Raw genomic sequence first — 27,054 nt, forward strand, 5'->3', positions numbered from 1 at the left:
GTTATATGTACTCATGTATATATGGTAGTTTTCCAAACATTCTCTAAATGTATAAATGGAAGGTATAGTAGTACTAAAATATTTGGATTATCATTATTTTTTCCACAAAAATACAGATGTATCATTTAATTCTTGCCATATTACTGAAGTGACAAACTAAGTCTGTTCCACATATATGTAACTTGATGCACCCTGTCACTGTAGAAAATAAGTTAGAAGTATACTTTGCTACCTGAAACTTCACCATCATTTTATGGGACAATTGGTAAAGGAACATGCTACTGTGACTTTAAAAAAAAAGAAGGAAAGAAAGAGAGAGAGGAAGAGAAGGAAGGAAGGAAGGAAGGAAGGAAGGAAGGACGGAAGGAAGGTTAGTTCTGCCTGCACTGTGAGTCCATCAGATCTTCATCTGGAAGTGCTTAGTATTTTTCAGCATGAATCTTTTGGAGTTTATTATTGAACATTTTGCAGATCACATTTACTAAATCTTTCAAAGCTTATTATAGATAATATTGTGGTTATTATATAAATTGTTCTCTTGATTCTTTTCATTTAATTTTATATTAGTTCACAAGGTTTTTTTCTGAAACCATTCCAGTAGTGTGGTAGAGTACAATATAAAAAAAAAATAATAATTTGTTTAGCCACTCCCCAACTGATAAGCATCTCCACAGCTTCCAATTCTTTTTAATCACGAAAAAGAGAGAATCACTATAGCTAAAATTGGAAAAACAAAAAAACTGGGGAAATTATTTTAAACAAATTCCTTCAATAAAGATATCATTTCTAAGATTATACAGAGAACTGAGTCAAATTTACAAAATTTAGAGCTATTCCCCATTTGATAAATGGTCAAAGATTAAGAATAATTTTTGGAAGAAGAAATCAAAGTTATTGATAGCCATATGAAAATGGTATAAATTATTTATTACTGTAATGAATATTAAAACAAAACTGAAGCATCATCTCACAAAAAGGGGAAGATGACAAATTCTAGAGAAGCTGTGGGTAAACAAGTCCTAAACATTATGTCCTATTAGTGGAGTTGTGAACCATTCTGAAAAGCAATTTGGAACTATGCCTCAAAAGCTATTAAATCATGCATACTCTTTTATCCAGAGATACAACCACCACATATATATCCCAAAGATGTCAAAGAAAGAAGAAAAGGGCACTATGCCTTTTCAATTATTATGACTCCACCCTCAACTGTGGAGTACTCTCCATCCTTACTTCAAACTCTTGCCCTTCCTGGCTTTAAGATGCAATTCAAATCCTGCTTTCTACAAGAAACATTTCTCAACTTTTCCCCCAATACCTTCCCTCTAAGAATGTCTTTCACTTATGTCTTATAAGTACAGTATTTTACAGATTTTCTTCCCCAGAAGAAAATTAGTTCCTTAGGGAAGGGATATGATTTTAGCCTTTCTTTGTGTTCCATCTCTTAGCACAATACCTGAAGTAGTCACTCCTTAAAAATAATGCTTGCTGAATAACAGACAGAAGACATCTTTCCTCCTTTGTTTATTTCAGCAGTTGAATAGGTCTAAAATAAAGACCTTGATAGTATTTAATAGATTTTTGTCAGAATGCAAATCATATAGTCAAATAAGAGTTATTTTGGCCTTATAATATCTTTCTCTATTGTTCAATCACCTTAATGTAATAAAAGACTTAAGAGCCCATAAAAATGGCAAAAGAAACTTTTTCCTTTCAAAACATCAGTAAACAACTTGAAAATCTCAGAAAGAAATGTTATTTTAAACTTTTAAAATGACTTTGCTATTCTCTAATAAATTAGCTAAGCATGTGTTATCCCAAAAATTGATTTTTATTAACTTCCTGGCATACTAATCATAAACTATTTTTAAGGATAAGTAGATATGCCTAAATATATTTGACTTAACCATGAATTTGCCACTACTCTCAAAAAGTTAATGATTAACATGCTTGTACAACCTTATTTATATTGATAAGCATCACACCTGAGATTGAGAGGACTAATTTAAAGAACTCTCAATAACTTAAACCTTCAACACTAAGAAATAGCATACAATGTTTAATTTCATTTATACAAGTACACAATTATTATTGTTTTTAATATCCTTTTACAATCCACTCTCAATTACTCCTTCTAACAGAGGTGGAATGAATATTCCCAAAAGTGTATAATCCCAAATCACTCATATTTGTCACTGGACACATATTTTCATTAGTTAGATGGAGAACAAAGAATATAATTAGCTCAAAGCAAATCATCGGGATAGTAAGAAGATCTACAATAAAATGTGTTCCATGTACCTGTGAATTTATAGAAAACACTCTTATCAAAGTACATATCATCTAAGGGGCTAGTAGAGTGGGTAGGTGGCACAGTGGATAGAGTACCGGACCTAGAGTCAGGAAGTCTTGAGTCTACATCCAGCCTTAGACACATAATAACTGCGTGGCTCTAGGCAAGTCACTTAATCTCAGTTGCCTCAGTATCCTAATCTATAAAATAAAGATAATAATAGCACCTACCTGCCAGGGCTGTTGTGAGGATCACAGGAAATAATGAATGTAAAGTGCTTAGCACAGTGCCGGGCATATGTAAGTACTATATAAATGTTGGCTATTTTTAGCTAGTAGCTAGCTATAGTAATCAAGTATAAAGAATGAGTATGAAGGCTCCCACATTGTAGAAAACATAGCCTAATAGACAATTCACATCTTTGAAGTTGCAGCCTCCCTGATGTCCTCTTAGGATTTTGGCATGATGTTACTCATTCAGTAAGATGTCTTAGATATGTTCTTCAGTTGGGTTCACTAGGCTGTCCTTTCCATTGACACAGGGTGAAGAATAGGGGAATATTTTTTTAATGTAATTAATGCAAGAACTTGTTTTGATTGACAATGCATATTTGTTAGGAGAGATTTGTTTTTCTTTTTTTCCCCCCCAGAAGAAAGGGAAGTGGTAGACAGGGGGAAAAATAGAATGTTGTTCATTGAAAAAAATTTAGTTATTTTTTTTTAAATGAATAAGTGTAGCATTCAAGGCATGTTAGCATCTGGGAAGTATGGTTGTTGTAATTGATATTGTATCCTGTATATGCAATTACCAAACACATGGTCAGAACTCTTGATGTTCATTGTATGGAAAGGGACAGTCTGAAGCACTAGCAAAGGACAGGCAAATTCTTGGGCTGGGCCTTGACAGCCATGCCCTGGCTTGGAGTACATTCATTTGCAAAGCACGGGTTGGATTAATCTCCACCTCTTTGACCTTGTCATTGTCAATTCAACCAATGTTAAGACCTATGCCATGTTACGTATTTGTTGATCTCCTCCCAATCCACATTCCTAAAACCTCCAATAAATTCTGGGGAACAAGCTCGAATTCCATCTTTCTTCCCTCCTCTTCTCTTATTCTCTTACTCCCTCTTGTCTCACAGCTCTGACTTCCTTGTATCTTAAAAATTCTCTGTCCTATCTTTCCCTGCTGATCCTAGCGATGCTGTCACCCCAATGCTTCCTATTAATGCTCAGACTATCCTGTCTATATGAGGCATTAAGGAGTTGGTACTTCTCACTTATTATCTTATTCCTCATATTTCCTCAGAGTTAGCATTACTCCCCATGTGTTTGAACTTGCTGTCTTTGAGTCTTTATTATTCTCCCATTTCCTTAGTCTCCCTTCTCCATCTCAGGTTATTACCCACAGGTAAAAATCATATAGGACTCCCGTGGGGGGTCGCTATATCAAGAATTGTGAGGATCTTTTCAGAAAACTGGATCCCTTATCCTAGAAGCCCTATGGAATATATTTAGTTCTGCTCCCTCAGAGTCTGAGCTTTGAGGTCTGTTGAGTTGCTAGATCCTGACTCTGTCACTCTGAACTCTCTTTTCAACAGAAGATTGGAGTTTAGGAAGTAATGTCACTGAATTCCTTTCTCAAGCTGTATGTATACACATCTTTCCTAAGGTCATGTGCTTCTTCCAGAGAACAAAATTGCTAATGGAAGAAAGGAGAGAAATCTTTTCCCACTTGATTTTCATTCTTTGAGAGGTACAAGTAAGAATTCAAGAGCTCAGTCTTTCCTCCATAAATTATTCCTGGAAATGACTTTCTTGTGGATTGACTCAACCAGGATTAGATTTCCAGTTTTTAAACTGACTCAATTCTTCTTAATCCTGTTTGGAGTTTTTCTTGACAAAGATACTGTACTGGTTTCCATTTCCTTTTCCAGTTCATTTTACAGATGAGAAAACTGCAACAACCAGAATTAAGTGATTTGCTCAACATCATGCAACTGGTAAGTGTCTGAGGCCACATTTATACTCAAATCTTCTCTCTCCAGGTCCACCACTGAGCCACTTAGCTGCCCCCTTTTAAACTTCTAGTATCTCACAAATATCAATGAAAGGGAGAATAAAAAGCATCTAAGAAACCCCAACAAAGGGTAAATTCATAATTTCTCTTCCTGACTTAATGCAAATTAAGTCACTTAAGAATAACACTTTTGCCAACTGAAAATGGAACCGAAAATGATCATGAAGAATATTCAAGGACTCAACTGATAAGGAGTTCCCTAATCTACCAACTCCATCCTGCTGTCCACTCCACTCACAAAACTACAAAATTGCACAAAACCTCTAAAGAAATTAAATCTTCTCTCACGTTGATACAAAATAGCAACTGAGTGACTTAGCCCTCTCTTTTACTTCATTGTCTTGATAGCTCCCACTTTCACAGGTAAAAATGTGATTAATTGGAGGAGAACTTTAAAAGACCTGTCAGCATTTGAAAGGATCAGCTTGCTAAACAGAAAAATTGATTCAAGATATCGTGATATTGTATCACTATTTGTCTTTCCAGTTTTTGCATACCATAACCTGTATATCAGCAGAGAAGAAACACAAGCAAGCAGAAATCTGGAACCAAAAGAAAAACAGCCCTGTCATCTCAAGTATAAATAAATCATATGCCATGATTTATTGGTTATAGTAGAAAAGTATAAGATGTAATTATTTTATCATAAATAGTGCTGATTTCAATTATAAATTCTTAGTCCAGGGTAAGGTAGTATGGAGATTGTTTTAGTGAGGGTTTTTTTTTGTTTTTAGTTCACAGATATTAATTAGCTCAATATATACATGTGTATATTTATCAAATGTTTTTGTTATAAATGTAGGAGCTCCACTTATGGCAAGGGGCTTCCGCTTATAATATGAGTGAGGGGATGGTAGTGTTGTGTGGCTTTAAGGGAACTAGAATATATACCTCTCATCTCTTCTCCCTCATCCTTCTCCAGGAGTCACTTTAGTTCCTACCAGGAAACAAAGCAGTAAATTGAGGTCATAGACCACTTTGCCCTCCTTGGAGAAAGGAGATAGCAGACTAGTGTTTTATCTATCTGTTCCTTTAAATTTTGTTTATAGGATATGATCAGGTTTAATTTAAGTTCTGATAACTAAGTCATTATTGAAGGTGGGGAGGGATGTAGTGGTGGTGGGAGACTCTAAGCTCTATATCCAAAATTTGACCCTTTTCCCAACAAATATCAATCCAACAATAACAACACATAGCAGACAGCAAAGAAACCTTCTTATACAAATCATAACAAAAGAGAAATAAGAGAAGGTATACAAGGGAGTATAAACACCAGACAATTCAGAGTGAAGGAGCTCTCCCATTAGGAGTGAAATAATACCTCAACCAAGAGCAAATTCTAGATCTCACCCAATGGGAAACACCACAAGATTTCTACCATAGCAAGTTGGTGATAAACATGAAGCATACTGTCAGCTTCTCTCCTGTGAATCCAAAGTCTTTTCCTTCAGCAACTTAAATTAGGACTGACCTCTTCTCTCTTCCTAAAACTTGGAAGTTAAAAGTGCCCAAAATGACTTGAAGTTTGATGCATGTCAAAGAAGAATTTTCTATATCTTTGAGATAAAAAATTTACTCAAGATAAGGAAATACTTATAATTCTTATTCTTGCCATATTGTCAACACATGAAGCAGGTATGCTATAGAAAATGAATTTGTAAGCATCTCCAAAATGCTTCAGTAAGATAGAGATTTTTGAAAACCAAACCCTTCCACCTCTATTCTTATAAGTTCTACTTCTTTTAATGCAATCCAAGGTCATTAGTTTTCTGAGGGCCATAGAATACAGTTAGTTCCTACAACGCTTTTCAGACAAAAGAGCAAGAATAGTAAGAATAAGAAAACATATGTATTTTCAAGCTGATTTATGAGAAATTATCAGTATCTTAAGATTCTTATTAAATAAGCAACTGCTGTGAATAATGGACAAAAGATATTAAGAAAATATAGTACTTTCCCTCTAAGACCTCAAATTCTAAAATGATTCTTACATATGAATGAACTAGTTAAAAAAAAAAAAAACTGAAGCTTGCAATAGATAGAGCTTCATCCTGGAGTCCGGAGGGTCTAGGTTCAAATCTGACCTCAGACACTTCCTATCTATGTTACCCTGGAGAAGTCATTTAACCATATTTGCCTAGTCCTTGCCCTACTGTCTTAGAGTCGTTACTAAGACAGAAAGTGTGGGTTTATAGATATGGTGCTTCTAAATTTTCTGATATCACAAAGGGGAAAATGAGGGAGGTAGAATAAGAAGGAGCTCAATTATGCACAATCTATGATCCTCAGAAGAGAAAAATACATTTCACTCTCATCTATTCATGTGCAATTTCAGTTCAAAAATGTTAAATTCATATATAACATTGGCCAAACCAAAAAGAGTCATAGCACAAAATGTGTTGGTAGGAGGAGTAAAGAAAGTTTTAAAATAAGTAGTAGAGTGGGGAAAAAGTTGACATTAGATTTGAATCTTGATTCTGGTACCAAGCATCTATATAGTAGCTTCATGACTTGGAGAGTGTCATTTAATCACTGTGGGCATTAGTTTCATCATCTATAAAAGAAGGAGGTTCAATCAACTAATCTGAATGACTGATCTAAGAAATCAAGTACTTTCATTGTTCTACATACAGATCAGGTATCCATTTGGGGTAAATAATTTTTTTGTATAAACTGTCAATTTAAGTCACAGTAGTTTGTCCCTTTATTAATTGACCCATAAAATGATGGTGAAGTTTCAATTAGCAAAGTATACTTTTAACTTACTTTCTACAGTGACAGGGAGAATTGTTACATATATGTGGAACAAAAAAAAAGCTTAGTTTGTTACTTCAGTGACAAGGCAAGAATTAAATGATACATTTGTATTTTTGCAAAAAGAATAATGAGAGTCCATATATTTTTAGGACTACTACATCTTCCATTTGTACATTTAGAGATTGTTTGGAAAACTTCCATATATACAGTCCATGTGTTATTTTAGCTGTATAAGGAAAAATACAAACATTTGTTATTTATACCAATATTGCAGAACTGGGGAGTGAGGGGAGAGATCAGCCACTGTAAGTGCTGGTCACCAGACAAAGATATTTAAGAGATTAAAGACAAATGAGGCTTCCATTCTGCTCTATCCCCCATTTCCATAAGTGAGTATTACTACCAGCACCTCACAGGGAGAGAGAAATTCAGATCATTTACAACACTTCCACACATCTCTTGGACAGTAGTTCCATTGGCTGTCACTGTGACTGATAGCTTTCACAGAGCAACTCCTTTATGTAAATTTCAGAATTCACCATGAACATCCATTTGATCAGTCACAGCACGAATTATGGACTAAAGCACATTCTGTTTTGCTATTTCAAAAAGAAAGCACCTTGTGAATGTTAATCTAGAGGTAGAAATCATTTTCACATCAAATGGCTTAGTATCGGCGTTTAGAATATGATTAAATATAAATTTTTGGTGATTTCCTAAAAAAGAAACAAAAAGAATTTGTCAACTGACTCCTTACTTTCAGAAAAGAAAATCGGTGTGTGTGTATGTATGTGAATGTATCCACAAATCATTTTTGAAATATACCAAAGATTTCATTGGTATAGGGAATTCGCAAAGAAAGGATTTATACTCTTATCAAGTCAGTCCTTACCTTCTCTATGACTTATAGCCTTGGCCTTACTTGGGACACTGAAAGATTAAGTGAATCAACCTGGGCTCCTCAGAAAGTATTCCAGTCAGGATATAAAGAGCCTTCTGATTCTAATGACACATTTCTATCCACTATACATATACATCTACATAAATGGTAAATGTATATGTACACATATAGTTTAAGTAAAAATGTGTGTGTATGTTTATATATATATATATGCTTGTGTATGGCTACAAATACACAGAACTGTTTTCATTGTTGTCACTTATTTTTCTCCTTGATAGTAAAGCTAGAGTTAAGTCTTTTTTGTATCATGGACACCTCTGGAAGTCTGGTAAAGCAAATAGTTCAAATGAAATATATATATATGCATATATATCAATTACAAAGGAAATCAATTATGTTGAAATAAAAACACAGTTGCTAAAACATTATGTATATATGTATGCATATATTTATATATTAATATTGTACCCAAAATAAATTTAGCTTATACTTGTAAAAAACATTCACATGCATTTGAAATTACATTAGAACAATTATAAAGGAAGAAAACAATAGAAATGCTAATAATTACACAAATTCTGGAGAGGAAGATTAAAAGAAGGTTCAGAGATAAACTATAAAGGAAAAATAACTCCTGTTGTCCATCAAGAAGAAAAGGACCAACAGCAAAATGGGTGAACTGACAAAGGAAGGAATTAATTTATGAAATGGGAATGGAAAAATTTCCCTATAGTGGTGGGAAGGAGTCCCATTGAAGAATATTTCCCATAGGAAAAGAGATTCTATAATGGGAGATGAGAAAATTACAATTAGTATTAGATTTATAGAGAGATGACTTGAAGAAACACACCTAAAAGGACAGCATCCTGCTTCAGAAGAGGAAATAGTTTCTAAGGATAACTGACATCCAGAAAGGATAGAGGATATAGACACAAAAAGATTATATGGCAAATGGGGGGTAAGGGAGATTATGCAGAGTTCAGGATATAGAAATGAACCATCGAGGACAAAGGAAAGTTTCTACCAATGGGAAATATTTCTATTCTCTCTATCTCTTGCAGTTCATCCCCCAAAGGAATTAATACTCCTAAGAGTGAAGCACAACAGAAATAGTGGGGAGGGAGTAAGAGCTACAAGACAATAACATAGAAACCACTTAGAAGAGAGAATTAAGTATCTTAAAAGCTTTAATTCCACAAGGAATACAGTCTAAAGAAGAAATAAATAAGTATAAACACAATGAATCAAAGATAAAAGTCTAGAATAGGCAGAAAAAAAAGAAGTTTACATTCTGGTGACTTATCACATGCAAATGCTCAGTTGATTCAGAAAAAGATCTGCCTTTGTACTTAAGCAAAATAAAATTATTAAAAGTCAGCTTTTTTACAAAGGCTTGGCTTTGGCTTTGAAATTCACAATTCCTAATATCTAGAAAAGGAGTAACGAATAGATAAAGAAGAAAATATGAGTGCCTGCATATGGACATATGATATGAGTTAAAATATTAAAGTAAAAATTAGCAAGTCAAGCATTTGACCAAGCATATTTATTTGACTGACCAAAACAAATGAATTGGTAGTAATAACAGATGAAGCTGGGGATATAAGAAAATAATATGGTTCATATAATATCTTGAATGTCATTTTAAGTAGTGTGGTTTTGATATGATGCTAGGAATAACTGCAATAACAAAAATCACATAGGTTTGACCAGGCAATAAACAAGATGAAAGAAATTTAGGCTGATCATTAGAAAACAATACAAAGAATAACTAAAAGGGAAGAAATGAGAGTTGAGTTGACAACTTGATTTTAGTTCATCTCATTTCTGACTCTCCCAGAGGTTGAAACAAAGAACTCAAAAGAGTAAACTGACTATGAAACAGTCTTGCCTAGTTCCCAGAAACTGGAGGAAAGAATGTGAAAAAGGATGATCAAATCTGAAGAACCAGAGATCCACTCCCAGCCACTCTAGTTATTCCTAAGGACAGACAATGATTAAATTTAACACTGAATTGAGTTTTACTTCTTTCCCAAAAAATTAGCTTAAAGAAAACAATGAAGCCTTAAGCACTTGCCATTACCTTTCCACCACCCAAGCATAGATGACTGTGGATATCCTTTCCTTCCCAAACATTTATAAACTCATATACCATCCCCTTCTTTCTCTCCATAAACTATATTGCCCCTCATTTTCTGTACATCAGAGGATATTCCCAGTACTGTCCATCTTTTTTAAGACTGTAATCAATCCAGGGTGGTCTCACAGTATGGTGTTTCTGATCATAGTCTTCCTCATCCTAATTAAAAGACCTATTCTTAAATAACAACTTTAATAATTCTTATTATTTTTCAGGTTAACAGAAAAAAGCCAGATGACTAAAAATAATGTATATGTGATGCAATGAAGATCTGGATCATAGAAGCAGCTGTGGTAAGAAAAGTGTAAGAAAGTCTTGAGGTAGAAGAATAAGTTGCACTTGGCAATTCTCTCAAAGGACGGAACAAAGATTTTTTTAAAAATTAAGGAATCTGAAAATATCTGTGAGTAGTGAAGAATGGAATTATGATGCCAATATTTATAATAGTGAGGAAGTTGGGAAGGAATGATAATTTGGGTCTACTAATTTTTATAGTGACAAATGGCAACAAAGTAATTTAATTCATACTTAATTTATGAACACAGTGCAAATTCTTATAATCAAATTAGTAAACATTTCACATAAAGTGGGATTTAATTATTAATATTAACACAATTTACCTTACAATATTTGTATGTACCAGATAGAAGATCCCTTCCTGTTTGTTTTTAACTATAAAAATACATTTGATTCAACCAAGTAAAACAGTATCTTTAGATCTCCTTCAACAAAATACCCTCATGCTTTTATAAAAATTTTACATGACTCTTTATAACATGTATCAGAAATCATTTTGTTTTCTGACCTTATGGCTGTTATAATGGCAAATGAATTATAAATTAGGGAAACCTATTTTCTAAGTATATTTTCTAGAGTCATTAAGAATACCCAGTTTAAAGTTTGAATGGAACAAGGGATCCCTACAGATAGTGAGGTCTTTGAAATGTTCCTGTTTGAAGACAACATCATTGCACTGATTAATGAAGGCCAGAAACATTTCAAAGACTCATAAGTAAAATCTATAATTATTCAAAAAAATTCAACTTAACTATTCACAAAATAAAAATCAAGTGGATTAATATGTATTGCTCAGGCTATGATATCCCATTGAATGAACAACACATAGGACTGAGCCATGAGTGCATGCAACTTGAACAAAGATAATGTGCAGACAACAAGTTTGGGTTAGAAATCAATAGGAAGTGCAAAGTGCAGAGGACGTTTTTAATGATGTCACATTTCCCCTAGAAATAAGGACTTATTTTAACCTCAATACTTTTTCAAAGATATCATCTTACAAGAATTAAAGTGGAAGATCATCTAAAGGACTATAGAGTGGGTAATGGTAGGTATGAATGAGATATAACACATTATCAACAAATGTAGTGTTAGATAATCTTTCTAAAAGATGTCACCAAAGAAATATATGACTTGGAAAGGAGGTAGGCTAATCATGTTGTAAAAATGAGAGATAACTGATGGACAATTCAGTGCTCCCTTGCTATGTATGCAGTGTTGAGATATCCCACACACACACACCTCCTTCAGAATACATTGGGTGAACCACCAGGGAGAATATATGGGATGGCAAGATAAGCATCAGAAAGGATTAAAAGACCCAGTTAGGTTGTTATCTGCAGAGCAGGAGAGAGAAACCATATTTGTAAAATCACAGACCCATTTCAAAGAAAACTTTTCTTGGAGACTGAGATATCCTTTTTGTTTCATGAAAGCACTTAAAAAAAAAAAACAACACCACCACCAAATGTAACACAAGGTTGCAAAGCAGTTAGTAAGAAAAAGCAAAGGCTCCAAACAATGAAGAAACTAACTAATATACATTTGAATATGTATATGAGTTGACTGCATTTTGCAGTAATATATCATCAAATAGAAAAATCCATCAAGATGGTCAGTGTTCTTTAAGGGATTAACCAAAAGTTTATAATGTGCATCATCAAGCAATTGTGACCAACCAAAAAGTCAACAGAAATATGGCCATGTCCAAATACTTAATGGCTTCAACAAATTGTATTTATTACAGATATCACATATTACAGATACAGATATATTACAGATATAGATATTAACATTTCATTAGGAACCCATATTATCTATATATTATAAGGAATACCAGCATAAGAAATATAGAAATTTAGTCAACCCAGGACTAGGCTATTGAGTTCCATTTCTGAAGAGAATGAAGACAAGATGACATTGAAGGGATCCTATACAGAAGATAATAGAAATCAAATGCCTCCAACCCAAACTAATAAAATATACAATCAACATATTTTATAATCTCATTCTGGACAATTACTACATCTCAGATTTTTGGCAATTATTTTATTTCACTCACTCCAAAACTCCCATTGCCAAAAAATATAGAGAAAACCATTTTTCTCACTAATATCTCTACCAAATATATTGCAAACTTTGAAAAGAGCGAGGTCATTTGAATTGTGTGCTGGTATGGTAATGCCATATAGAGAAACAAATTATGTATTAAATTTATCTTTAAATATTTTGTATTTAAGCAGTGTTTTTCCCCTTTTGTGTAACAAACATATTGAAATGGATAAATTTTACCTAATTTAAACATTCATTTGTTTATTTTTTTAAATAAAGGTCAAAATACAGTCATCAACTGATTTTCCTATTTTCTCTATTTAAACTTTGCTGATAGCACCAGTGCTGATAGAGGAAAGGAAAAAAAGTAAAGTCCTCTTGGGTTTGAATGACTCAGTTTAGGAATGGCATACCAAAAAGCCTTATATCTCATTGATGCCAATTTAATCAAAGCCCAGAGCAGCAATGACTGAAGTCATCACTATCAGTAACTTACTGATATTTGAGAAATTAACTGTCCACCTCCATCCAGTTCCTATGGGATTGAATAGTACTTTAATTTTTGGCAGACCTCAGACAGCAGGATGTCCTTTACTGAACTATACATATGGCTCTCGTTGAAGATATTAGTCATTCTTTGAATGTGGACAATCCACAGTTTTCCCCATAGGAAGTCAAATGAGGAAAAATGTATTAATCCAATTTTATTCATATTCATACTATGATTTACAAGGCAGGTTAGAGAACATTTTGAAATAAAATTAATCATTCTGACTCTGAAGAAAGCCAAAGTAATGAAGGGTAGAGTCCTGTTTTCTCTGCTTAATTTATTTTGTAGACACACACTGACTCTTCAGGAATCAGAAAGACTATATTTTTGAACACATCTAATTACTCTCCAAGTTCTCATTGAAAATTTTTGGAAAAAAAAAAGACAAGCAAAAGGCAGTAATTCTCATTTCCCTGAGCAATAACAGTGAACTCATAGTAGTGCTGATGATTCAATTCCACAAACATCTGTAATGGGCCAAAACAGTGCACAGGTAGGGAATATACAAAGAATCAACAAAAGTGGTTCTTGCCCTGGAGATAGCGTTAATGATTATATTCTTCTGAGGAGATATATTTACACAGAGAAGTATAATTCATGATATGGTAAATCAGGGGAAGAAGCCATACAAGGTATTCTAGGAACATGTGAAAAAGGAGAGAACACATTCCTCCTCAGAGGGAGTGGGGAGTGGATGGAATGAGAGATAGAAGTGACGGAGATTCAGAGAAGACAGAATTTGATTAATACAATAGAGCTTTCCAACCTAGAGAAAGGGCTCTTTCCTTGCTCTGCCGGGGCTGCCTTGGACAGTTTCTATTTTTCTACTTTTAAAGATAAACATAGCTGGCAGCAGGCAAAATTGTGAATACAAGTTTTACCCTTTCCAGTTCCTTTTATCCTTCTTTTCTCTGATCAGTACCATTCCCCTGAGACACAGTATAATATACTAGAAAAATGAAACAGGACTCTCAGTCAGAAAACCTGGGGTCATGTCCTGATTGCTCTCTTCTTCCAGAGCCAGCACAGTAATGCTTAGTATTGACTAAGGAAGTGTCTTGAAAAGCTAAATCACTACTGGTATAAACATCTTTATAATGAAAAATTGGGATCACAGAGTCATAGAATGTTAGAGGTGGAAAAAAAAATCAGAAACTATCTAGTTCCCTTATTTTACAGCTGAGGAAACTGTGGACCAGAAAAGTTGAACTCCTCTCCCAAGGTCTAACTCCCCTTTGTACACTTTCCATTCTAGCCAAACAAGCCTATTTGCTATTCTTTATTTCATTTCATTTCTCCATCTCTGTGACTTTATATTAGCTTGTCCCCAATATGTGTAATGTTCTTCTTCCTCCTTTCTACATTGTAATACCTTTGTAATCCTTTAAGACTCATCTCAATTGTCACTTCCTTTTCTGATCCCTCCATTATCTCAGGATTTCTCCCTCTGCCCAGCCCACCAGACGATTTATAGTGTATTCTGAGATAATATTGCACAATGTAGAAAAAGTAGGTCTAAGACTCAGGAAAACCTGAATTCAAGTCTTCTCTCCAGTATGTATTGAATGTGTGACTTTGAGAATGCTTTGAATGTATGTATTTTCACTTAATCTCTTTTGTCTCAGTTTCCTCAAATGCCAAAATAGAGGTATTACCAGCAACTACCTTGCAGGATTGTCATGAGGCTCATATGAGAGAACATTTTTAAACTGCTTAACAGAGTGATTGGCACATAGTAGGTACTACATAAATGCTTATTCCCTTCCCTTGCCTTCTCCTATGTCCATGCAACTTCTCCCAGTTCAAAGCAAATTCTCAGAAGGAAGACACTGCTTTTTACTTTGAATTGCCCTCAGCCCTTAGAAAAGCACTGTGTACATAGTAGGCATTTCATAAATGCTTGTTAAATTGAGAGTGTATATACATACACATTATACATACACGGAAACCATATAATTGAATTACCTGGGTGTGAATTCTATCCAAGTATCACTTGTCTACCAAGCATGAAAAAATAATGACCTACTTGTTCTGAAAAATTATCCTTTGGATATATTGCAAAAGGATAGGGGGATTTCAAGGGATTTCCTCCTGAAATTGGGAATGTCTTTTAAATGAATTTTTAAAAATTAAATCATTTTCAAGACATGATCCCAACCTCCTGGCAAAAAGATGATGGATACAAGATACATAATGAAACTATTTTTTTCAGACCAAGCAAATGAGTGGATTTATTTTGGATGGCAAACAGAGCTTGTTTGATACAAGAGAGGTTTTGGGTTGTTTTGTTTTTTTTCAATTCAGAGAAAGGACTTGAGGATCAAAGGCGACCATGAGATAGTGTTGAAACATTTAAAAACACAACAGAGAACAGAGGGAGATTCAGAGGGGGACATGAACAAGCAGGGCAGCATTGAAATTAACACACTGAATTTATTATATGCTTTTAAAAAGAGACAAGCTGTTCATAATGCTGTTTATAGTAAAGATTCACAGTTTCATATACAATCCTCTTTTTCTGTTCTTTATACAGAAATGTTCATGTTAGTTTGTTAAATACAGAATAATGGAAAATAATTGCATAAAAGTAAAGTTCTGATGTGAGTTGTTGACAGAAGTAGTCTTCTATCCACTATGCCATTCTGTTTTATCTTACTTTTAGTAAAAACAAATACTTTCAGCTTTTATAATTCAAAATATTCAAATACAATATCATAGTAGGTTTTTCAATACTTTTATGCATCTGTGGGGTTTATAGGATAGAATGGTAAACTTGGAAGAGATTAAATCCCACTTCAAACACTTACAGGGTAATGGTCCTATGAAGCTAACATCCTACAGGGCAAAATAACATATACACACTAGAGTACTGGAAAATATTTATAAATTTAAATATACTTATATACATTTATAATATATAAACTATTCTCATTCTGCTTTTCTTGCTTTGTGTTATTTTTTAAATCTTTCTAGATATTTTTATAGCCTATATATATATACATATATATATGCTAATCTTAATAAATAAACCACCCATCATTTATTTAGAGATTAATATGTGTCAGGCACTGTGCTAAGCTTTGAAGATACAAAAGGGAAAGTGAAATTAAGTCCATGAAGGAATTTACCTTCCATGGAGGGGGAAAACAACTTGTTCATATATAATATATCTGGAATAACAAATGAGAATACAAGATCAGAGAAACAGAGAAAAGGGGGGAAGGGAGGAAGGAAAAAAGAAGAGAGGGAGGGAGGAAAGGGGGGAGAGACACAGAGAGACAGAAAAAGAGAAGGGGGTCACTAGTAGCTGGGAAAGAGAAAGGATTCAGGAAAAACTGGAAACTAAGAGGATGACCATAGAATGAGTAATGTTTAAAGAAGTTGTGACATTTGAATGTGATGGAGCACTATTATGCTGTAAGTAATGAGGAAATATATGATTTCAAAAAGATACAGAAATTTCTATGAACTGATACATTAAGTAAGCAGAATATGAGAAATGATTTATACTATAACATTACTTTTTAAAATGAAGAATTTTGAAGACAAAACAAATAAAGAATATAAAAAGAAAAATCAGGGAAACAAAAATAATGATATTGGGAATATTATAGATTTGGGGTTAATTAAAAGAGATTAGTGAAAAGCAAACAACTATGAAAACTATGATAACTATAATCAATATAACAATCATTCATGATTTCAAAGAATCAATGGTGAAATCAAATTCTTACAGGGAGAAGTGATGAGTTCAAGGTAGAGTATAAGATATAAAAAGATTACACATATACATAGATACATATGTTTATACATGTGCATATTCATAGGCATTGATGGAATTTATTTAACTATGTATATTTGTTTTTTAACTTGTTTTTCATTTCTTTTTCCCCAATAAAGAGGGGGCTAGGAAGGATAAAAAAAAGATTTATGTTTACTTTGGGTTTTTTTTTTACATATGCAAAATGTTATATGCACTTTCCAATGATATCACAGTATTAGTTTTACTCAATTGTTTTGCTTTATTATAAGAAAGTTTGCATGAAGTGCAATGAGATGTAAATGTATACAATATAAAAATAATAAATTAAACTTTTAAAAACACTTAAAATAGAGATAATGATATACATGCATATATTTTTCTAACTACTAAAAATCATTATTTGAGGCAAGTTTATATTATCATTCATTAAAGAAAAAAAGATAAAGAACAAAAAATTCATAGTAATGAAAATTTAGAGAATTTAGAGTAGGGAAAGGAGCTAGCAATCTGAAAATTAAAATTCCTCCATTTAAGTTAAAAAAGGAAATTACACCCAAAGAAGAGACAATTACTACTTTTTTTAGAAGGAGACAACTTTTTGTATTTCATAATTTTATTATTTGAAATAAGTACAGAAGATTAGAATGGATTTAATGACCTCTAAGCAATATCAAAATAGTAAGAAAAAACACAGAAAACAAACAAAATGTATTAGTTGTAATAATAATTATAAATGGAATATATTCTCCCTTTAAATGAAAAAAGGTTCTATAGGTGATCAAAACAAAAATTAAACCAATAAATATTTAGTAAGGATTTTTATCACATCACAAAAATATATTATTCTATTAAAATTAATAAGTTGGTCCACAGCAAGTGAATTAGAGTTCCAAAAAGCAAAATGACATTAATGATATCACATAATGTAGAATTCATAGATTATAATTCATACATAACTATGTCATCTCCTTAATATTTTATAAACTCTTTAAGAGCAAGGACCACATTTTCTTCATCTGCTATCCCACAGATAACCCAACTGTACTATATAGCAGATCAACAAATGTTTGTTAAACAAATGTATGAATGTTATCAATAACATATTTATTGTCTATCTCTACAGATACATCAGAACAAAGAACAGAACTCCAATCATTCAAGTCCTTCCATGTGTAAGGACTATACCTTTTCTGGTGGCCAAAATGCCTGAATAATTTCATGTAATGTCACTTTTTCTACAGATTTTTAAACATTATATTTATATATTTGTATATATACACATAAATATATACACACAAAATTATAAAAAACATGAACAGCTCTAGCTTTTAGCAGTATTCACAATAACTATAAATGAGTCATAATTCTCATAAGAAATTACTTTGAGTAATATGGAGAGAACTAACTACAGTGAAAATAATAAAGTTCAATGAAAATCTTTGGTACCTAATTACTTCCCCTTCAGAACCTCTTTCTTCCTTCTTGTTATACCTTCCCATCATTCTAACCCTAGTCTCACTTTATTCTGGCTTTCGACTATCAACAATTATTCCTATTAACAATGTAACTATTAAGAGATTATCTGATGACAAGATGTAAGAGCTTGATAATAAAATGATAGATTCATTTTAAAAGGAGAACTGAAATTAAGAGATGTCAAGAAGACAATATGCACCCAATTGCTCTTGGAAGAACTTTTCTCATGAGTATCCCCAAAATGCCTGTGCTAAGGTAATTCAATAGGCACCAGAGGAATTTATTGACCTGAAAGTAGCTGCCACCTAGTACTCTCATGAAAGTCCTATGTCCCTCTCCTTGCTCCATGGGGAAATAAAAAAATAAATTTCTAATGATGACAACTTCCTCAAGAATGATGTCAACATCCCCAGTGATGGAAAATGTATATTACCCATTGGATTTACACTCTAAAATGAGTGATTTCCTGAATGAATATATTAATTACCCAAGATACCAGATTATATACAAATATAAAGGTTTATCCCATTGTAGTTTATTATATGAACTTGAACCAAACCTAATTTTGAAGCAAACAAAAATAAAATAAGCCATATGGATTTCCTTGAAAAAATATAGTAGTTCTAAACCTTCTTTATCCATCTACTTTTGTCACACTCTCTTCCTTTTTTCTTTCTCCCTTTCAGTGAAGGACTTTAATTCATACTTCATTGAAAAATTAAAGCTATATATCAGAAGCTCCCTTTCCTACACATTTCCATACTTCAAATTACCTCAATATCAATCCCCATTCTTTAGAGTTTCATTTAGGCCTAAAGTATGAGGAGGCCCTTCTCCTTGCCAACAAAGACACTCTTCTCAACAAATGATCCCAACCTCTCCTATCTCTTTGACTGGTTATTCTATCTTTATTCATTCATCCCCTGGTTCATCCCCTGTTATTTAAAAAATAAACAGACTTTCTCTACATTCTTAAAAATATTCACCTAATCCTATTATTATGTCAATATCTCCATCTATGATCTATTGAAATCCACATTTCTTGAGCTGAAAATATCTATAGTTAAAGCCTCTATTTTCTCACTTTCCATTCATTTCTCAACTCCTTACAAAATGGTTTCTGTCTCCATAGCTGTACTGAAACTGTTATCTTCACAGTCACCAATAAACTCTCTATTACTAAAATATTAGACTTAGTAATTATTGGCTTTTTCATAGTCCTCACTCTTTTTTTAATCCCTCCCTAATGATAGACACTACAATCTCATCCTCTCATCCTGTATATTCTCTCCCCCTTCAGCTTTGGTGGTATTGATCTGCTCTTGTTTTCTTTATACCAGTCTGACTCTTTCTTTCTTTCTTTTTTTTCTTAAAACCCTTACCTTCCGTCTTGGAGTCAATACTGTGTATTGGCTCCAAGGCAGAAAAGTGGTAAGGGCTAGGCAATGGGGGTCAAGTGACTTGCCCAGGGTCACACAGCTAGGAAGTGTCTGAGGCCAGATTTGAACCTAGGACCTCCTGTCTCTAGGCCTGGTTCTCAATCCACTGAGCTACCCAGCTGCCCCCTTGATTTGCCCAGGGTCATATAGCAAGGAAGTATCTGAGGTCAGATTTGAACCCAGGACCTCCCATCTCTAGGCCTGGCTCACTATCTAGTAAGCCACCTAGCTGCCCACCCTGACTCTTTCTTAAGCCTCCTTTGCTTGATCATCTTCCCTGTCCCATCCCCTGTTCAAGAATGTATCCCCAGACTCCATTCTCATCTCTATTCAATTCTCTCTCTATACTCTTTAATGCACTCAACTCAGCTTCCATAAGTACAATCATCATCTGTATACCAATGATTCCAAGACTGATATAGTCAGACTTCATTTCTCTTCTAAACTCTACTCCATAATTAGCAACAGGTTATTATGCATCTCTATCCAAAGGTATCTCAGATGCGAAATATCTAAAAAAAGGAATTCATTAGCTTTATTTGCAAACTTACCTCTCTTCCTAACTTACTCTATTTCTCTTTAGATCACAGCTATTCTTCAATTTTTCCAGTTTCATAATGGAATTCACCCTTTACTCCTGTATTATGCAATCTTATCAACTCTATCTCCACACCATCATTCATATCTATCACATTCTTTCCATTCACATGGCTACTACTAATTTAGATCTTCATCATCTCTCACATATACCTCATATTACCTAATTAACATCCATTCTGTCAGGTTGCTGTCTTATCCATCCTACACACAAACTTCCAACTTGGGATTCTTGGTCTAAAACTAATTTTTCCCATATTGTTTTCCAATTTTCCCAGCAGTTTTTGTCATGTAATGAGTTCTTGTCCCAAAAGCTGGGATCTTTCAGTTTATTAAACACTAGCTTGCTGAGATCATTTATCCCTTGCCTATTCCATTGATCTACCCTTCTGTTTCTTAGTACCATATTATTTTGATGACCACTGCTTTATAGTACAGTTTAAGATCTGGTACTGCTAGGCCTCCATCCTTCACATTTTTTTCATCATTTCCCTTGATATTCTTGATCTCTTGTTCTTCCAGATGAACTTTGTTATAATTTTTTCTAATTCTATAAAAAAGTTTTTTGGTAGCTTAATAGGTATGGCATTGAATAAGTAGATTAATTTGGGTAGGATTGTCATTTTTATTATGTTAGCTCACTCTGCCCATGAGCACCAATTTAAGATTCTTAAAACACATATCTAGTCATGTCACTTCCCTGCTCAAGAAGCTTCAGTGTCATTCTACTGCATCTAGGGTTAAATTCAATCTTTTCCATTCAGAATATATATAATTATAGCTCTATCTTTCACTCTTTCCTCTTCTTCATTTTATATATTGAATCAGTTGCTAAGTATTGTAGTTCCTAACATTGCATTTCACATATCCATCACCTTCTATGTAGTGATGTGGTCATCATTTTAATTCAGTGCATCATCATAGTTGTCCTGAACTATTAAGTGGATTTTCAGTACCTAGTCCTTCTTATCTCTAATGTATTCACTATATAGCTACAAAAGTAATCTTTCTAAAGTACAAATCTAACCATGACACTCCCTTGGTCAACAACATACACTTATTCTCTAAATTAAACTACCAACTACTAAATTTGTGACTAAAGTTCCTCACTCGCTGGCCACATCTTATATTTGTGGACATATTTCATGTTACTTAGGACCTCTATTAACCTACCAAACTGACATATTTGTTCCTTGAATTTGGTACTTCATTTCCTGCCTCTAAACTTTACACAGTATATCTCCTATTTCAGTTACCATTCCTTGCTCACCCCCTCCTCCTAATATCCCAAGCTTCCTCCAAAGTTTAATTCATTTTTTTGAGAAGCCATTCTTGCTACCCTTATTAAAATTATTGGTGTTTTTCTCCAATTTTCATATATACATACATTATATAGTTTTCCTTGTTCAGTTGTTTCAGTTATATCCTATTCTTTGTGACTCTATTTGAAATTTTCTTAGTAAATATATTGTTGTGGCTTGCATTTTCCTTTTCCTAGGGTTAAGTGAGTTTTCCAGAGTCACACATCTAGTAAGTGTCTTAAAACAGATTTGAATTCAGGAATGAATCTTCCAGATTTTAGACCTTATTTATGCCCTTATATGCAGATACAGATATCAAAATGCAGCATGTTTATGTATGTATATGTGTGTATATCTATAAACACATATGTGTGTATATGTGTTTATTGTCTCCCTTGTATGATTTAACCCTGAAGGGCTGAAAGATCTTTTTATTTTGTCCCTTTATATCTAGAGTCTAAGGCAATACCTGGCACTTTTTGCAAATGCTCATAAGGACTGTGTTGAATTGGAAGCTACCAGATTATTTGAATTCTCTCCATCACCTTCAATTTTACTTTGGTGTCTTGGGGTTTCAATCCTGTCTTATGCTTCAACCTAGAGTACCTTTCATGATATGTCTCAGGCATAGAAACTCTAGCTTTACATTTCAGTAGAAAGTGAAAAGCAGAGTTATACTAAGGTTAAAAAGAACACTTTGGGGTCAACTTTGTAAAATCTTAAACATAGTTGAATTGCAATAGAGATCTTTGCAAAACATGCCCCTTGGAGAAAAAAAAATAGATATAGAGAGATTGACCGTTACAAGGCTATTATGGGGGCTGCTAGGTGGCTTGGTGGATAGAGCCTGATCTGGAAATAGTAGGTTCAAATCTGACCTTAGGCATGTGTCCTTGTGCAAGGCACTTAACCCCCATTGCCTAGCGCTTCTTGCTTTTCCATCTTAGAACCAATTCACAGTATTGATTCCAAGACAGAAGGTAAGGGCTTTTTTTTTTTTTAAGAAAGGCTATTATGGTAGTCATAGCAAAGGTGATGAGGATTCACAATGTAGTATGAGTTAAAAGAGGAAATGTAGATATGAATATTATTGAGTCAAAATTACAAAGTTAGCCAACTGATTGGATATATATAAAGCACATCAAAATATATCTCTAAGTTGTAGAGATAATTATAATAATGTCACATTTTGATGGTGCTTCTTTTTCAAAAACCCTGTGAAATAGGTATTACTATTCCAATTCTAAAGAAGAGGGAATCCATGATTCCACCTTTCCACCTCACCCTCATCAGACTGGAAACACTGACAAAAAAATTAAAAATGACAAATGTTGAAAGGACTACAGGATAAAAAAAAAAACAGTGATGCACTTTTGGTGGAGCTTTGAATTGATCTAACTATTTTGGGATCAATTGCTTGATTGGGAGCTATGATTTTTAAAAATTATTAAACTGAATATATTCTTTAACCTAGAAAAACTTCTTAGTACTGAGGTTATACCACAAAGAAACTTAAAAAAAGAAGGAAAAGTACTTTTTGGTTATAATATTTATAGCAGCTCTTTTTGTAAGGGAAAAATTAAGGAGTGCTTATCAATTGAAGAATGGCTGAACAAATTATGGCATATGAATGTAATGGAATATTATGGTATCATAAAAATGATGAAAGATGTGGTTTCAGAAAAACCTTAGAAAGACTTTATGAACTAATGCAGATTAAAATAAGTAGAACCAAGAGAACAATTTTTACAACATTTTAAAGACAAGCAACTTTGAAAAACTTAAATACTTTGATCAATGCAAAGAACAAACATGATTTCAAGGGATTGAAAATAATGTGTTATCTATCCAGCTGCCTGACACAGAAGTGATATGCTCAGGGTGCAGAATGAAATATGCATTTTTGGACATAATTAGTGTGGAAATTTGTTTTGCTTGACTGTGTATTTGTTACCAGATTTTTCATCTTTTTCTCAATGGGGATGAGGTTGTAAGAAAGAGAAAATACATGCTTATTAATGTAAGAAGAAGAAAGTGGAGAAAGAGAAGGAAGAAAGAGGAGGGGAAGGGAGAAGACAGAATAGGAAGAATGAAAAAGGGAAGAGAAGAGAGAGAGGGGAAGGTAGTACAGATGAGGAGAAGAAAGAAGAGAGAAGGGAGAGGAAAGCAAAGGAGGAAAGGAAAATGAAGGGGAGGGGAGGAAAATTAAGGGGGGGAGAAGAAATGGAGAAGGCAAAGGAGAGATGGGAGGAGAGAAGAGGAGAACCAAGGTCTTACTATTTCAGACAATTCCACTACCACTAATACAGCCTCTGATTGAGAATGACATGTCTTAGTACATACAAGATTTTCTAAACAAGATTTTATTTTTAAATTTTTAAAGAAAATTTGTTGTTAAATTACATTCATTAAGTAACCTGATATGCTTTACATAGATTTTCCAAAATAAGGAAAATGTTTTTAAGCTTAAATCTCAATTTATCAGAAATATTTAACTAGGATATCACAGTCTTCCATCATAATAGTCAGTCTAGGGTTGGTTATAATTCGTACTTCAAGTAATAATTACTGTGTCTAGTCAGATATCTATAAGCATGATATGCCATTGCAGAAAAGTATTTGACTGAGTATTAGAAGATGAGTGTGATGTTGAGCAAGTCACTTAATTCACTGATCCTCAGTTTTCACAACTGTAAAAATAAAAGGGTTGCTCTCTAAGGTACCTTCAAGCTCCAAACCTCTGTGATTTCACAGTGACCTCAGAATATTGTTGAGAATGCGAAGCTAGATTTAGAAGAATGGAAGAGACAGTTTTACATAGGTATCAGAGTAACAGACTAGCAACTGGAGGAAAAGGACCTGGGAGAAAGAATAAAAGATAGGAAGAAAAGATTTCAGAGTGGAGAATAAGGCCCAGGCTACTACCCATTGTTGTCCAAAACTAGGCTAATAGATTTTCTAAAACTTTTGGGAAAAAAAAACAGCACAACAGAATAGGATTTCAATCAAATTGATATTTCATTTTATTTTATTCTTTGATTTATGCATACTTTCTAACAAAGCAAGAAAATCTTGTCTTCTGACACAAAGAAAAAACTTCCAGAAAATCCTATGTCTAACCAAGCATGACAAAGATAAGCTTTAACTCAGAATAATAGGGCCAAGATAACCTAAGGGATTTTCCATATATTTGAGCAATGCTCTACTAATGGTTAAGGAGTTGTTTCTGAAAGTTTATGCTTCAAACTTTTTCAAATACATTCCACTTCTGAGGAATATGTGGACTTTAAAAATGTTATATAAATACTATTATTAGCACCATACATCTCCACCAAATGACATTCTATTGAAAATTTTCTTAAAAAAAAAGGGGGGGGCTTCTGTGTATATATTGCCATTTAAATTAATTTTCCTCCCCGTGTAAAATGTCTACATAGCATCAATTTATCAGAAGGAAACTAATCATGTAAGGTAACCCTGACACAGGCATTAAGATAGGTGCATGACAGCAGGAAGTTTGTAAGGTGGGGCTTTCAATCTTTATTAAGTCAGACTGTATCCGTAGTTGAATTTAAATAGGCATTTTAAGAAAAATATATTTTTTTAAATTTGGCATTAATGCAGCAAACCATTAAGACGGGCATAAAATGCCACACAGAATTATATATAACCGAGAAGATACAGAACAGAAGGAGCACTTTTTTTTTCGCTTTGCTTTATAAATTATATTTAAATTGCATTCGATCGAGAAAAACTAAAAGAAAAAAAAAAGGTTCTCAATATTAAATGCTCTATCCAGTCAAAATGGAGAACCTAATCATGGATTTTTGCCCCCTCCCCCAGTTTCCTGGTTCTCCCATTTCGCTCCCCCCACATATAGAGCCAATTCCTTTCCAGCTGTGTTTGCAGAACATAGGTGCATTGGGCCACTCACCTGTCGTCGTTCTGCCACCCTTGGTCCCCTAGCAGCAAATCCCGAAACCTGTATCTTGGAGGCAGAGGGGGCACCTCGCTCTCCAAGTCAACCATTCTTCCCCAGCCAAAGGGCAAAAATAGAATAAAATAAAATAAAATAAAATAAAATAAAATAAAATAAAAGGGGGGAGAGGAGGAGAACAAATGAAGAGATCTAAGAAGAGAGGATGAAATGTGGAGGGGGGGGAAATAGCCACCAGCCAGAAGCCTAGACAGAGAGAAAGCGGGGCATGTTCCTAGAAACCGAGGGTGTGATGGGGGTGATGCAAACCAAGCCCAGGAGCAAAGTGGGACTCTGGTGAAAAGCAGCCAGCCCTCCTAGCAGCCCCTGGGCTCTGGCTTGGCACAGCCTCTGGCAAAGAAGACCGGGGGCGAGACGAGAGTACAAAAGTTACTTCTGCAAGGAAAGCATGCAGCGGAGGGGAATGAAGAAAGGGTCTTTGGGGAAAGGTAGGGGCGGGGCTGGGAGGGGGAAGCACCCAGGAGCAGCAGGTAAATTCCCTCTCTACTCCTTGCCTGGGGCTCCCAGAAGCAATTCCCTCCGGGTTGGCCCGGGCCGAGCTTTTTAGGCTCCGCTCAATGCAGCGCAGCTGGGAGGGGAGACTGGCTGGGGAGGGGGAGCTATTTTTTTTTTTTTTGCCTCAGATACGCCGCCAAGCCCTTGCTCCCCTCAAATGTCATTTGGAGCTGCCGCTGGAGCCCCCACCAATGAAATTATTTCTCATTAGCATAAATCAGTGACGGCACTGGAGGCTTCTCTAGGATAGCCAATAGCTGGAAGCTCATTAACGGATTCCCGGGCACTAGGGAGGGGTGGGAAGCAGAACGCCCAGGCAACTAGATTGCTGGGCCTGGGGTCTTTTTCTATGTTTCTGGGTACCTCCTTTCATTTCCTTTCATTTCACGCCTAGGTAGGCGGTAGGAAAATCTCTTTCCCTGCTTGAGGGAATCCCCTTTCATCCCAAGGGATTCCCTGTTTTCCCTCCCCAAATTCAAGAGGCTGAGAGGAGTTTCCTTCTTTCCTAGAAATAGAATATGTACCTTTTACCCATATGTTTGAACAATTCAAAACCAATAGAGAGTTCTTGTGAGGATTAAATGGCATAATTAAAATAAAAATGACAACAAATATTGAGGGAGATAAGCCTGCTCTGCTATGGTAAAGTGGTGTGGCAATAATTTCTTTCTTTTTTTTTTTTGGTAAGTGGTTATCTTTATTTGTTCCTTTGAGTCTTAACAACTCTCTAAGGTAAATAATGTATCCCAGGAATAGATAGATAGATAGATAGATAGATAGATAGATAGATAGATAGATAGATAGATAGATAGATAGATAGATAGATAGATAGATAGATAGATAGATAGATAGATAGATAAGGCTCAGAGACGTTTAATGATTTGCCCTTGAACCCATTAGTAGAGTCATGATTTCTT

General features: G+C 34.2%; 1 protein-coding gene across 3 annotated transcripts in view; it reads right to left on the reverse strand.

Annotated features, from left to right (window-relative positions):
* Positions 1-26,295, reverse strand: part of KCNT2 (potassium sodium-activated channel subfamily T member 2) — a 515,262-nt gene extending 488,967 nt beyond the window's left edge. Inside the window, exon 1 of one of the 3 annotated variants that reach the window (XM_001376989.4) lies at positions 25,580-26,295. In XM_001376989.4, the coding sequence (XP_001377026.1) occupies positions 25,580-25,674 (95 nt within the window). In that variant the 5' untranslated portion in view covers positions 25,675-26,295. The remainder of the gene's footprint in view (positions 1-25,579) is intronic. The other 2 variants (XM_056815678.1, XM_007480998.3) reach the window with 2 other exon arrangements.
* Between the last annotated feature and the right edge of the window lie 759 nt (positions 26,296-27,054).

Source organism: Monodelphis domestica, chromosome 2, assembly GCF_027887165.1.
Source record: "Monodelphis domestica isolate mMonDom1 chromosome 2, mMonDom1.pri, whole genome shotgun sequence".
Lineage (NCBI taxonomy): Eukaryota > Metazoa > Chordata > Mammalia > Didelphimorphia > Didelphidae > Monodelphis > Monodelphis domestica.